This window comes from Moschus berezovskii, chromosome 10 (genome assembly GCF_049115385.1).
Source record: "Moschus berezovskii isolate FMDL1 chromosome 10, NW_MosBer_1.0, whole genome shotgun sequence".
Taxonomy (NCBI): domain Eukaryota; kingdom Metazoa; phylum Chordata; class Mammalia; order Artiodactyla; family Moschidae; genus Moschus; species Moschus berezovskii.
The window spans coordinates 16,830,069-16,845,480 of NC_142469.1; the positions used below are offsets into that span (position 1 = coordinate 16,830,069).

Below are 15,412 nucleotides of genomic sequence, written 5' to 3' on the forward strand. Positions count from 1 at the left end.
TGTCAATGGCCCCATGTCCCCTGGCAGACAGTTCAGAAGGGTAGTCATGTCAAGTTACATGAAATAGGTGAGCTTGCAGGAAAGAGAGAAAGGATAATATTGGGGAAAGCAATTGGCAGCCTCACACGTGTGGATTTATAAACCGAGTCTGTGAGGCCCCCATCCCTATGGAAGACCAACTGGGGAACGAGTTTTAAATCACTGCTGTGCTGTCATCTAACTGGTCCTTTTCTCCTACAGCTGACACAGCACTTGGCACCGATGACGTGTACGATGACAAAGGATGCCAGTGTGATGTGTCTGTGGAGGACCTCACCCCACCACTGAAAACTGTCATTCGGGCAATCAGGTTGGTGACAACGTTTCACAAAATGATTCTGAGACCTCCCACTTATTGTTTCAGTCACTGTGTTGCTAAGTTCTCTTTCCTGCTAGTAAAAGTCGCTCAGTTGTATCCGACTGATTGCAACTCCATGGAATTCTCCAGGCCAGAATACTGGAGTGGGTAGCCTTTCCCTTCTCTAGGGGATCTTCCCCACCCAGGGATCAAACACAGGTCTCCCGCATTGCAGGTGGATTCTTTACCAGCTGAACCACCAGGGAATCTCCCAGAATAATTCCTTTCTTTCTTCCTATTCATCCACGTGCCTATTAAATTGTGAGATATTTTTTCTTAATACAGAACTTGACTGTGCTCAGCATGAGATGTGTCATAAGTGGTGAGTGGAATTTGAAAAGCCAGGCCGGGTTCCAGACAGATCACATGAGAACTGGCTTATCATGTGAATTTGTTGCTTTGATGTATAGATACCGCTGAACTTTTAAAATTATTTTTATGATTGATGATTCAATCCCTGTTCTGTACTTTATGTCAAAGAAGAGCCCCTCTTTGTTATTTCAAAGCAGGTTGAGTTCTGAACATGGGGAGCCTGAGTGCTTTGCAGGGAACTGCAACTGTCCTGCCGAAATTTATTTGTAAAGTCTGACCATGATACACATTCTCTCCTGATGGTGGAAAATTGAGTGTGTCCAAAGCAACTTACATCTCCAGAATCCACTTCCACAAACAATCCAGGATCCACACTAAATGAGCTGCTGCTGTTCTGCCCACCCAGTTCAGTCCCTTTAGGAGAATGTGTATCTGTCAGGGATGCCGAGTGGCTGTCTGCAAAAAGAATGCCTCTGCTCTCTTTGCCTTCTCCTGCCTCTTACCAGGAAGCCTGGGGAGGGCTGAAACTCTCCAGCCCAGTGTAGCTACCCAGGTACTCTGCCACGGCTCCCAGGTTGGACAGAGAGACACAGTGCATTCCCATCACTGTGGGAAGTTCTCCAGGACTTGCTGGCCTACAAGTGACCTTGAAATTCTTTCCATCCATCATGACAGCCATCAGAGACCCTTGGTCTAATTTGCAATAAATACAGTAAAATCTTATCTCTGGGGAGCAGATTAAGTTTCTTAAAAGTCATACTTAACCCAATTTGTGTCATTTCCCTAGACCTTCTGAAGCTTTTTGCTTTTGCCTTACAACCTACACAAAGAATCTTGAGCTGTGAGGGAAAAAAAATGAAATTGGTTTATTCTGTCAACTCAGCACCTTAGCTGCCGCTTGCAATTTATTTTGTTCTACCTTGCTCTTACAATCTGACTGATTTTTGAAAAGTTCTTTGCAGAATTTCCTTGCTTTTAAGAATTCATTCTTGGTTCTTATTTTTAACAGGACTTTATTATTTACACATCTCTCCTTTTTGTGAACTTTGGATGCTCTCTGCTTGCTACTTCATAACTCTTGATGTGGTGTTTTTCTTCCCTGTTTCCCGATTCTGCTTAGTGGGTTGTTTTTTTTAATCACTTCTGAGTTCCATTTAAAATTGGTTGCTTCTATAGAAACATAATAGCTACACTCAGTAGTTAATAACTTAATTGGAAATCTTTGACTTATGATAGAACTTTTAATATCTAAGAATTAAAGGACTAACCAATGCAATCAGCAATTCTGAAAAGGAGTCTGCAAGTAAAAGTCCCTAAATCATATGCGAAAGTGTCCTTTTCCTGAGCTTAATTATGTAACAAACTGAACATCAATTGACTGGAATGTTTTTGCTAGAACACGCCCACCACCCACAGCTCACCTGAAATAGGATTTTATATGTATGTTAAAGACTGCAGTGTGAACCATCTATTATTCATCTCAGAAATGGCGACTCTGTTTTTGGCATTTTCCTTGTTTTCTTTTGGTTGTTTGATTATTTAACATAACAACTTGAACATGCCTTTTGTTTTCCAGTAGCTCTAATAATAATAGTTTTCCTAAGAGACAAATTAAAATGTGTAACAAAAAAGTATGTATTCCACTGCAAGGATGACAGCATGTAAAATTGTATGATTACATTCACTAAGAGTGAAGTAGGAATTCTTACTTTCAGTTATTAGTATTTATTAAGCCTCTGACATTTTCTAGTTATTTCTGAAAATAAACATTCTCAGGCAATAAGATGATTAAGGTCACTCTCCAAATTCATCTGGATTCTGTTCCTGGTGAATTTGAGATTCTTGATGTCTCATCACAGCAAGAATTCAGTGAGAGATAAGGTGATAGGTAAGAAAGTGAAAGAAAAGTGAAGTCGCTCATTTGTGTCTGACTCTTTGTGACCCCATGAACTGTAGCCTACCAGGCTCCTCTGTCCATGGGATTTTCCAGGCAAGAGTACTAGAGAGGGTTGTCATTTCCTTCTCCAGGGGATCTTCCCAACCCAGGGGTCAAACCCGGGTCTCCTGCACTGCAAGCAAACGCTTTACCGTCTGAGCCACCAGGGAAGTCTAGGTAAGAAAGGTAAGAAATTGATTTATTTAGAGAGAAACACAGTGCACACATAAAGGGTAGGCCATTTCAAAAGGCAAGAGGCCCTGAAATATGGGATGGTCAGCTTTTATGAGCTGAGTAATTTCCTAGGCTCATGAGCAGGAGCCTATGGACTATTTATTCCAACTATTTTGGGGAAGGGGCAGAGATTTCAGGAATTGGGCCACCACCCACTTTTTGCTCTTTGATGGTCAATCTCATAATTCTCATGGTGCCTGGAGGTGTGTCACTTAGCTTATATATTACAGTAAGCATGTAGTGAGGCTCTAAGTCCTCTGCAAGTCGAATCTTCCACCATCTCGGACCCAGTTGGTTCTAACCAGTTTTAGTCAAGCCCTGTGTCCATAGCTTCCTTGGTGGCTCAGATGGTAAAGAATCTGCCTGCGATATAGGAGGCCCAGCTTCTACCCGTGGGTCGGGAAGATCCCCTGGAGAAGGAAATGACCACCCACTCCAATATTCTTGCCCAGAGAATGCCATGGACAGAGGAGCTTGGTGGGCTACAGTCCATGGGGTTGCAAAGAGTCGGCCACGACTAAGAGGCTGACACTTTAGAAAGAATGGCCATGTCATTCTTTTAAAGGCTGTCATTCTTTTAAGAGGCCCTGCCTCTTTTCTCCTGTTTCAATTCCATTACCTAAATGCACTTGGAGACTTTTTTTTTTAATGAATGACATCATTTTTTATAGTAGTGAATAGCAGCTATTCTTAGACATTTCCAAGCTATGCCTTAAAAGACAGAAAAATACTTTATTTAGTTCCACCAGGCTTGCCACAGATTTTTTTCAAAATATTGTTAGTTGGAGTCCGTGAGGTTGTTGGAAATGTGTTTTCAAACTCATCTCTGGGATAGAAGACTGAACTTATTTTTAACAAAAGTTCTGTATCTTGTTAATGATTTAATTCAAACACTGTTAAGTTTCTTTGCATCCACTCACATAAATTAATTTCCAAATACAAAAATGAAATTAGCAGGGAAGTAAACAGATGACAAGAAAATTGATAAACTCTTGAAAATACTACACACTCTCTTCTCATTGTACAGTTGACCCTTGATCAATGCAGAGTTAGGGGTGCCAACTCCCTGTGTAGCTGAAAATCTTCATGTAACTTACATGACTTCCCACGAACTTAACTACCAATAGCCTGCTCTTCACCAGAAGGCTTCCCTATCTATAACATAAACAGTCAATTAACACATATTTTATACATGTAACATATACAGTATTTTTACCAAAAATCAAGCTAGAGAAAAGAAAATGTTATTAAGAAAATCACAAAGAAGAGAGAATACATTTACAGTATTTTGAGCTGTATTATAAGTATGTTTACAGATGAATCATCTCCCTGTACCTACAATATTGTCTCATACGAAACACTGGAGATGTTATATGTATTACTCACACTGGACACCCAAAATGAAAAGATAATGTGAAAAACAATTCATATTTATTTATACTTACTTACAGGTAAAACAAGGCAATGGCAAGCCACTCCAGTACTCTTGCCTGGAAAATCCCATGGATGGAGGAGCCTGGTAGGCTGCAGTCCGTGGGGTCGCTAAGGGTCGGACACGACTGAGTGACTTCACTTTCACTTTTCGCTTTCACACATTGGAGAAGGAAATGGCAACCCACTCCAGTGTTCTTGCCTGGAGAGTCCCAGGGACGGGGGAGCCTGGTGGGCTTCCGTCTCTGGGGTCACACAGAGTCGGACACGACTGAAGTGACTAAGCAGCAGCAACAGGTAAAACAATTCATGCATTGATAATGAAGAAGCAGCAATATGATTGCTTCATGGTAGCTTACCTTATACACTAATGAATGACTCATTATTAAAATTTTTATGGCACACAGCACAGTCAGGTTCATAATACAGTATTGAAAAACTATGAGATATAAAAAATAAACACAAAACTTCCCTGTGCTTGTAAGCTGATATGCAGTTTCTCCAATTATGAGAGAGAGGCCTACTATACAGTACTGAAATTCTTTGAAAGTGAAGTTATAAAACAGTAAGCAAGCTAACACGCTATTAATTTTATATTAAATATCACTCATGTCTAGGTAAAGATGGATTGTGCGGTGCTTAGTCACTCAGTCATGTCTGACTCTTTGTGACCCCATGGACTGTAGCCCACTAGGTTCCTCTGTCCATGGGAATTCTCCAGGCAAGAATCCTGGAATGGGTTGTCATGCCCTCCTCCAGGGGATCTTCCCAACTCAGGGATCGAACCCAGGGATCGAACCCAGGTGTCCTGCATTGCAGGCGGATTCTTTACTGTCTGAGCCACCAGGGAAGCCAAGAATACTGGAGTAGGTAACCTCTCCCTTCTCCAGGGGATCTTCCCAACCCAGGGATCAAACCCAGGTCTCCTGCATTGCAGGCAGATTTTTTACCAGCTGAGCTACCAGGGAAGCCCCAAAGATAGATTAATATTTACATATATTTTATGCATTTATGACATACCTAACTTTTTCTTAATTTTTTCAGTATCTTTAACTATGTGGTTCATCTGAGTTTTTTCAAATTGTCACAAATCTCAAAAAAAAATTTCCAATATATTTATTGGAAAAAAAATCCATGTATAAAGGAACCCAAGCAGTTCAAACCAGTGTTGGTCAAGGGTCCCTTGTATTATCGTATATCCATGTGCCAGGGCTGCCATAACAGAACACCACCTTCCTGGCACTTAACCACCAGAGGTTTATTCTCTCACAGTTCTAGAGGGTTAGTCTGAGATCAAAACCCCCTCAGGGCTGGTTTCTTCTGAGGCCTGTCTCCCTGGCCTCAGATGGCCACCTGCTAACATCTCATATTAACTTATCCACCTCTTTAAAGACCCTGTCTCCAAACACAGCCACATTCTGAGGCCCTGGGCTTTGACATAGAATCTGGGGGGAGTTGGGGGGCAGACACAATTCAGCCCATGACATGGGGTGAGACACCAGTTTTCCTATCGCTGTTCACAAAGTATTTTCTCAAGCACATATCAAAATTTTCAGATTAAAAATAAGCCCATTAATTACCTGGATATTCCTTGCAACATCAGACATCTGGGAATATCTGAGCACGTTCCCTGGCTCACCTTGCAGGCTTGCATTGGCTCTGTGCAAATACTGCATAAGTGTAAGTCTGAGGCCAGTTTTCACCCCCAGTCAAGATATGCTCATCACACGGTGAAGAATCTGCCTGCAGTGCGGGAAACCGAAGTTTGATCCCTGGGTTGGGAAGATCCCCTAGAGAAGGAAATAATGGCACTCCACTCCAGCATTCTTGCGTGGAGAACTCTGTGGACAAGAAGAGCCTGGCGGGCTACAGTCCATGGTGTCACAAAGAGTCAGACACAACTGAGTGACTAAACTTTCAGTTTCATGTATTTGAAATAATAAATGTTAAAAGTCATAGTCAGTAAAACTCTACATTTATAAAAAGTTCTTGGAAAATTACTTTTAAAAATACAAAAGAGATGTTTGTATGTGCATTCCCACTGCAGGGGCTGGATAAATTTTCAGATGTACTCAGCAAGACAGCACAGGAGCCCCCTGTACAGGCCCGGGTGGCTGGGCAACAGCTTGGTCTGTTAGAACCTTGAGTGGCAACACTTGGCTGCTCTGCACGGTGTGTTTTCATAGAATCACTACATCTAGGATCAAGGCTGCTCCTAATGAGACCCTTGGCACCTATGTTTCTCGTTTGCATAACCATGTTTTCTGTCCATCATCAAGAAACAAGTCAGAATTACAGTGCAAGCCGTTCTCCTCGTGAGGAGCCAAAACAAGACGAAGGAGGTTACTCAGCGTGCAGAGGAGAGACGGCCCAGAAGCTGGGGCTGCCTCACGACCTCAACAGCTCCACGCTCACTGTCTCCCGCAGACGTGACCTCTTACTTCCTGGATGGAACCAGCCTTCCAGATAATTAGATGATAAGTGAGGTCTGGGGTAAAAACTCAAAGATTCTTTTTTATAATGTGCATTTTTTATTGAAGTGTAGTTGATTTACATGTTGTGTTAATTTCTGCTGCAGAGCACAATGGCTCACCTATATAGATACACTCTTCTCCACATTCTTTTCCATTATGGTTTATCACGGGATATTGAATATAGTTCCCTGTGCTGTACAGTAGGACCTTACTGTTTATTCATCCTGTTTATAATAGTGATGGCCTTTATTTTCCTGGGCTCCAAAATCACTGCAGACGGTGACCGCAGCCATGAAATTAAAAGACACTTGCTCTTTGGAAGAAAAACTATGACCAACCTAGACAGCATATTAAAAAGCAAAGACATCGATCGCTTTGCCAACAAAGATCCATATAGTCAAAGCTATGATTTTACCAGTAGTCATGTGTGGATGTGAGAGTTGGACCACAAAGAAGGCTGAGTGCTGAAGAATTTATGCTTTTGAACTGTGGTGCTGGGGAAAACTCTTAAGAGAGCAATCAAACCAGTCAATCCTAAAGGAAATCAACCCTGAATATTCAATAGAAGGACTGATGCTGAAGCTGAAGCTCCAATACTTCAGCCACCTGATTCCAAGAGCCAGTTCATTGGAAGAGATCATGATGCTGGGAAAGTTAGAAGGCAGAAGGGGACAACTGAAGATAAAGTGGTTGGATGGCATCACTGACTCCCTGGACTCAAGTTTGAACAAACTCTGGGAGACAGTGAAGGACAAGGGAGCCTGGCATGCTGGCCATGGGGTCACAAAGAGTCAGACACTGTTGAGTGACTGAACAACAAAATATAATAGTTTGCATCTGCTAACCCCAAACTCCCCGTCCTGAGTTGAAACTGCACCCTGACTTTACCAGGCCCCACAGGTTAATTCTACCCTCGCCCCCCTACCCCAGCCCTAGGGCTACTCAGGAAGGAGGTCCAGGAAACCATCACTGTGCCACCTGGGGCAACCCACATCACCTCCCTGTAACTCCCTCCTCATGGGTGACGGATCGGGGACAGTGCTGACCTTCGTGGGAGTGAGGATCACACGGGTTCCCTCCTCCCGGGGCTCTGGGCTCCCTGGGGACCAGCCCACCTTCTGCTCAGGCCAGACCTCCTCCTCTGGGAGCTCCCCCTGCTGGGTCAAGGCTGCCTGCGGTGTGAAAGAAGCCCTGCTTTTTCCCGTCTGGAGGTCCGCCTGCCCCCACTTCCCTAGGTGCCTTCTGTTTCCCCTTAAAGTTACCCGCTCACCATGCCCTGTGCTAAGGAGTCGCCCAGAGCAAAGCTGCCACTCGGAGCTAGAAGGACGATGTCTCCATCGAGCCATGAGCTCCTCGGGGTGCTGTGCAGCCCCCTTGAAGGCTGCCTCCCAGGAGTCCAGGGCACGATTCTCCTCGCCTCCTCCACCCACACAAACCTCTGGACACACTGAAATAGTCACTTTCTCCTCGACGTGGTACATAGTAAGAAGGAAGATGACCTGCAGAGAGCCCGGGAGGGGCTGATGTGTGGTCCCAGTGTGTGTGTCCAGGTGACTGCCGTGACCAAGAACTCGGAAGGACATGATGCTGGGAGGGGAGGCCAGACCAGAGGAGCAGGAGGTGTCCAGCGCACAGGAAGGCGAGGGGTATCCACGTGTAGACCTGACCCTCCTGACTGGCGCATCATCCCAGCATATGGGAGAGGGACTCTGACTGCAGCGGGAAAACAGGCTGCAAAGAGGGGCCGCTGGTTGTTACAGGGCTTCCCAGGTGGCACAGTCATAACCCAAGCAGGAGACGCAAGAGACGCCCATCCTGATCCCAAGGTCAGGAAGATCCCCTGGCGTAGGAAATCGCAACCTGCTCCAGTATTTTGCCTGGAAAAAAAAAAAAAAATCCCATGGACAGAGGAGCCTGGTGGGCTACAGTCCATGGGGTCTCAAAAAGTCGGACACAACTGAGCGACAGCACACACTCTTTGTTACAACCCTGGGGCTTGCGGGGGCGGAGCCACACAGTCACTGTGAAAAGAAGAGAGAGGGGAAGCCCCGGCGGCTTTTCCGATGATGCGAACGGTAACGGGAGATCGGATATTAAGTGGTTGGAGAGGAGGGAATGGAGCGGGAGGAATTGATGAGACGCCCTGATGCTGTCAGGGGCAGCTGGGAGCGGGGAAGAGGGATGCGACGAATGGTTGCAAGTGTCTTTGGGGGCTGCGGTGGGCCCAGCAGGCAGTGGACACCTGGAAGTGAAGCCTAGGAGACAAGCTAGGAACCAGGACAGGCTTGGTCCTCAGTGCTAATGTGGATGGCTTCCAGAAGCATCCTGGAGAGAGCATGGTCCACACTGAATCCAGGTTCACAAACTGTAAAGAACCTCGGAAGGGAAGAGGAGCTGATGGAGACAAAGCTGGGGCAACCAGATGGAGGGACCGGGAGGGGGAATAGAGGAGGGGTGAGGAGAGCCTTAGGAGAAGGAGGCAGGGTCCTCTGTGGTTGAACTCTGCTAAGAGGTCAAGAAAAGAAAGAGGGACAAGGTCCTTGGAAATCAGCAACAAAGAGGTCACCTGGAAATTTGGAGAAAATTTCAACAGAGGCCAAAATGTTGGAGCCAGATTGTAAGCACATTTTTTTCTTTTTTTTTTAATTGGAGGCTAATTATTTTACAATATTATATTGGTTGGTTTTGCCATACATTGACATTTTTTTTAATTAGAATCTTTCTCCCCAGTAGGAACATAGATGAGGCGTTAAGAATGTCTTTGTAGCTAGCAAAGAATCATCAGCTCTTCTGAAATTGCTCAGATCTGATCAGCCAAGAGAAGAGCCCCCAGATGACTTGTCAATTTCTGAGTGGGGTGTGGAGATCACACCTGGCTATAACCCCAGGTTGAGCCAGGAGGTTTCCCAGTTTCTCGCCCTGGGTTCTTCCTATTCTCGAAGGCACGCAGGTTCTCTTACCAGCCTCTGAAATGCATTCTCAACTCCGCATCCTTAAATCTCACTTCAAACTTCAGACAAGAATATATTCCACAAATAGAGAAGAAGAGACACATGTCTGCCATTGTGGGTTTTTGTTAAAACCCGCAAGCTGTTTAATCATCACAAGCTCTTTAACTCTGCCGATGACATCTGGGCTGTTTTAGCAGAGGTGATGAGTCTTTGTTTGCAAGTCACTAGGAAGACATTCTTGCCAGCCAAGTCTGTGACACGTGACAGGACAGGGCGCTGCTAGGGAACATTTTATGAATCATTTAGCACAGATTTTTTAATCAGCTAATATCCTCCCTGGAATATTCTTTTTGTTTGTTTCTGTTTTGAAGATAATTGCTTGTGGCCACATTTTGCCCTGAGGCTACATTAAACCAGTGTGTTCACTGAAAACACACTTACTTTGAAGCATCTAATTATTAACCTTTTATTTTGGTATAATTTAAACTGAATCTCCTATTCATTACCAAAATCAAAAATATTCAAGAGCAATCAACATGTATGGACAGTTTGTTTACTTACCTATTTGTTTCAGACTTTAAAGTTTATGCAGGGTTTTATACTCCCAGGAAAATGAAATTCCCCAGTGTATCTGTGGTTACCATATAAGTGCTTACAAAATTCTAGGAAGGAAAGTTACCCATTTGTAGACTAGCTTGGATCCATAAGTTCTTGCTTGGGTATTACTACTCTTACCTCTTCGAAAGAAAGCCAAACACTATGAACAGAAGAACCTACTAGACTTTGAGTGTGCAACAATACTAAGGGAGTTCCCGGTGGCCTAGTAGATAAGATTCCTAGTAGATAAGATTTCACTGCCATGGCCTGGGCTCAGTCCCTGGTCGGAGAACTGAGATCCCACAAGCCACATGGTATGGCCAAAAAAAAAAAGAATCTCCCTTTAAAAAACCAAAAATGAAATATTAAGCATTAGAAGGAAAACCTTATTCCCAGTGGTGGAAACAATGTGACCCTAAAGCTTCCCTGACTCCTAAGTCAGCCAAGTGAGGTATCTGCTTTCGCCTCAAGTGAGGACATCTGGTAGACTGCATATAGTGGAACTGATTCATGTCTCTATCGAGAACTGACAGCAAGAAACTGAAACTGACCAGGGCATCCTCTTCAGGCCTGGAGTTCCTTAGTCACTGGCTGGTAGCCCTGTCTGAGATGACAGGAGGAATCTTGGTGTGAAAAGTAAGAATGAAAGTTTCAGTCACTCGGTCGTGTCTGACTCTCTGTGACCCCATGGACCGTGGCCCACCAAGCTTCTCTGTCTGTGGAATTCTCCAGGCAAGAATACTGGAGTTTCGGTGTACGATTCTACAACTAGTTTTGAAGAGTTTCAAAGTCTAGATACCTTATACACGAAGGCAGAATGTATTATTGAATCATGATAATAGGTTAACAGGAAAATAACATTAGTGAATCATCCAAAAAGTGATCAACACACCTTCAGTGGAGACCCAAATTATCAAGTTCCACGGGCCTAGTTATCTAGAAGTCGAATCTGTTTCATGATCAGCCCCCCTCAAATTGACCAGTCTCTAACAGGCTAGAGAGAGAGAGAGAGATTTCATGACAGAGGCCCTGGGTCGCTTCAAAGATGAGCCCCAGACAGATAGACGCTGCACTTCTCACGGGAGTAACAAGTCAGGGGGCTGAATTTGCCAAACCGGAAAAGAAGCGGATGTGGAATGCAGGTCACTAGAGGAGATCCGCACGGTGCACCAGTGTAAATCCACACCAGAAACGTAAGATCTGGAACACGATGGGGCATTTCTGAGCCCAGAGAAATCTGTCATCTGTCCCCAGAGATGGGGTTGCAGAGCATGAAGAGTCTGGGCTACACGCTGCTCTCCCATGTGTCCGGGACCCTCCTACATGACGCCTGGCCTCCAGCGTGAAACCTGGCACATCAGGGGCCCCCAGTGAGGAGTGAATGACCCAGTCCCGCTCACCAGCATCCTTTGGCATCACTCAGGGAAGCAGCCACCCTGAGCTCATCGAGATTCCCCAGGCTCTGGGCGCCTGGGACCCTTGAGTCCCGTTAGGGCCCCTGGCCACAGGCACTGTGGCCTCCTCTAAGACCGCAGAGATGGAGAGGCTGAGACCAGCTGGTCCTCCAGGCCTCTCAGGCTCTACACTCCTGCACAGTGGAGCCTGCACACGCTAACAGGAGCTCGATGAGCGTTTGTTGTGAGGGTCCATCTCCAGGCATATCCTCTCCCTTCCAAGGCAGCCCTTGAGACGCTAACGGGATGTGTTGGCTGGCTCCTGGTGGGACTTCAGGTCTTCCCCGGGGGGAGTGGGGCAGGAAGCACTGCGCTCTGACTGGAGGCCTGACACCCAGGCCCACGGTTCACACCACCTCGTGGGCCTGTCTGTGTGACTCGGATGATAGCCAGATGCGCCTTCACTCCTTTGCAGGGAGGTGGGGCGCTGAGGTCATTCTGCCCCACCCCACCCCAATTCCGCCTCCCGACAGGAGCGCTCAACCGCGCTGCAGGTTCGAGTCGCCAGAGGAGGTTTATAAAGTCTCTGGATCAATTCAACAGCGTTTCCGGAGGTGGGAGCGGGCACTCGCCTTTTTTAAGCAGCGTGATGGCGACGCTGCTGTCTTTAGAGCGCATGAGACCGCCTCTCGGCTTCGCCGTCGGAGCTCTCAGCCGGCACGTGGTCTGGCTGCTGCCCGCCTGTCCGTCGGTCTGGTGGCCACCGGTCACCCCGCGTCTGCCTTCGAGTCTCATGTCTGCATATTCACAGGCAGGGTTTTTTACCCCGACTTAAAAGGCCGGAGACAAGGCTTTTGCAAGATTCTGTGACTCATGGCAGCGCAGCAAATGCACCTCCACTTCCTTATAAGCGCACATGTGTTGTGTGTATATATAGCTGTACTCCACTCGGAGTTTAACTTGCTGCGGCGATTTCTTCGTGCTCAGAGAACGGCTTGAGCAGATTTCTTCCGTTTTCAAGCCAGGTGCCACTTTAGGTCTGCGGTGAATCTCTTGCTCCCTCTCGTGGTCACGCCGGGGCATGTCGGCTGCAAGAGGAACTTGCTTCTGGACTCTGGGCCGGCTCAGGCACCCCCAGCAGTGAGAAGGCTAGCTTCAGGGTCTTGCTCTTTGCTGCAGTGTGAGCTCCCAGAGTGCAGTGAGACTGTAACCTACCGGCCCACCTTTTGGCCTCCTCCGAAGGCTCTTCCAGCAATGCTGGAAAGAGCAAGCCATGCACGTGGCAAAATTTTATCCAGTGCCTGCTACGTGCTAGGCATGAGTGAAAAGAGACAGTTCATGTAAAGTATCGTTTCTGTTGCTGTTATTTTGTGTTAAAATATTAACATCTTAATACTAACACAAGAGTAGAACATTGTGATTAAGAGCTCAGCACTGGAGTGACACTGGTTCAGATCCCACACTGACATGCTCTATAACTTCAGGCAAGTCACTTAACTTCTTCAGGCCTCGGTTTGCTTATCTGCAAGATGGAGCTGACTAGAGTCCCCATCTCATAGGTTTTACTACAGAGTACTTCCTGGCAGTACTCCAGTACTCTTGCTTAGAAAATCCCATGGATGGAGGAGCCTGGTAGGCTGCAGTCCGTGGGGTCGCTAAGGGTCGGACACGACTGAGCGACTTCACTTTCACTTTTCACTTTCACACATTGGAGAAGGAAATGGCAACCCACTCCAGTGTTCTTGCCTGGAGAATCCCAGGGACGGGGGAGCCTGGTGGGCTTCCGTCTAAGGGGTCATACAGAGTCGGACACGACTGAAGTGACTTAGCAGCAGCAGCAACTTCCTGGCAGTACTGTCATCTTCATCATTTAATGCTTTATAAAAGTTTTAATTTCACTCTAGAATGATTGCTCAAACCCTCCTTCCTATCAGGCAATTCATAGATCATACTAAACTTCTATTGTTGTTGTTTAGTCGCTCGGTTGTGTCTGACTCTTTGCAACCCCATGGACTGCAGCATGCCAGGCTTCCCTGTCCTTCACCATCTCCTGGAATTTGGTCAGACTCACATCCATTGAATCGGTGACGCCATCCAACCATCTCATCATTTGCCGGCCTCTTCTCCTCCTGCCCTCAATCTTTCCCAGCATCAGGGTCTTTTCCAATGAGTCGGCTCTTTGCATCAGGTAGACAAAGTATTGGAGTTTCAGCTTCAGCATCAGTCCTTCCAATGAACATTCAGGGTTCATTTCCTTTAGGATGGACTGGTTTGATCTCCATACTGTCCAAGGGACTCTCAAGAGGTTTCTCCAGCACAATTTGAAAGCATCAATCCTTCAGTGCTCAGCCTTCTTTATGGTACAACTCTCGCATCCATACATGACCACTGGAAAAGCCATAATTAGGGATAGGGGAACCCACGCTGGACATGGCCTAATTTCTGGGAGGGGCCCTCCAAGAGAGAATGAAGGGGGCCAGTCCAAGGGCAGAGTGAGTTGGACTGCCAAGAAGTCACAGCTTGCAGTGAGATGACAAGACTAACACGGCCTCTAGTTTACTTGTGAGAGTGTCAGTGGGCACACAGAGGATGCAGGAGAATGTCCAGTGCTTGGACCGCCAGACCTTCTCCTGAACCTGTGCCTGGCCCGGCCTGGCCCAGTGGCTCCAGCTTAGTGGGGCAGTAAATGCTCAGGCCTGGGTATCCGCAAACTCTACCTGGTACTGCTTCTGTGACCTGGGATGGCTTCCCCAACCTCCTGAGCCTTCACTTGACCCAATTAAGTGTGGAAAATTCTTAGGGTTTCATGTGACATCATGGAGGTCTCAGTGCAGGGCCAGCCATCCTGCAAGAGCACAATGGTGGGAAAGTCACCCATGTGAGGATGGGGAGGGTGAGACCTTCACATTCCACCATCCAGCTCCACGTCCAGGAGATGGGAACCCTGGGACCTCTGGTCCAACTCATGACATGGTAGAGACAGAAGACATTCTAGTTGTCCCTGGGGTCGCCAGGGAGGCAAGGGGGCTTAGCTTAGTCTCCCAGGTTTTCCACTCTCTTCTTTCTGATTTTACCCATGCAAATCAAGTCCAGTCCCTGGAACAAGGGAAACGGGATTGGATGGAGGGAAGGAAGCCGAGGTGCCTGGATGGTATAAACATCTCAAATCACCCACTCTCACGACCAGGGTCTTTGATCAGAAAGATGGCCATGATTTCCAGGGAGCACAGCCCGTGGACCAAGCCTGGCACTCAGGATCTTTACAAGCACCTGTAGCAATCTCCTAGGGACAGAAAGCTAAGATTTTACTCGATTCAGACTTTAACTGCATGTGTCCATCCCTGTTTTCCTGATGGTCCTATGACATATAAACCTCATTCAGCCACCAGGCTCTCCCCATCCTTAGCCTGGACAGTTTCATTTTGCTATTAGCTCCCTCTCTCCATTCGGTACTTACTGGGCAATGATTGTGTCATTGGTTCCTTACTTTCAGTGTTTTTTTTTCCTTTCTCCTTCTACATAATGATATCTTATTACTTGTGATTTAATTGTTCTCTGAAATCCTAATTATATTAGTAATTTAAGGGAAAAGAATATAATATTTTCATGATTTTTAGGAGCAGTTCTATTTAAAGAATTCTTTGCTGAATCAGAGCCCTAATTATTAATGAATAAACATTTATTTT

At 46.1% G+C, this 15,412-nt stretch overlaps 1 protein-coding gene across 3 annotated transcripts in view; it reads left to right on the forward strand.

Annotated features, from left to right (window-relative positions):
- KCNQ5 (potassium voltage-gated channel subfamily Q member 5) overlaps positions 1–15,412 on the forward strand; it is a 612,868-nt gene that overhangs the window by 584,006 nt on the left and 13,450 nt on the right. For all 3 annotated transcript variants that reach the window (XM_055433895.2, XM_055433894.2, XM_055433896.2), the window contains one exon: positions 241–349. In XM_055433895.2, coding sequence (XP_055289870.1) covers positions 241–349 — 109 coding nt within the window. The remainder of the gene's footprint in view (positions 1–240; positions 350–15,412) is intronic.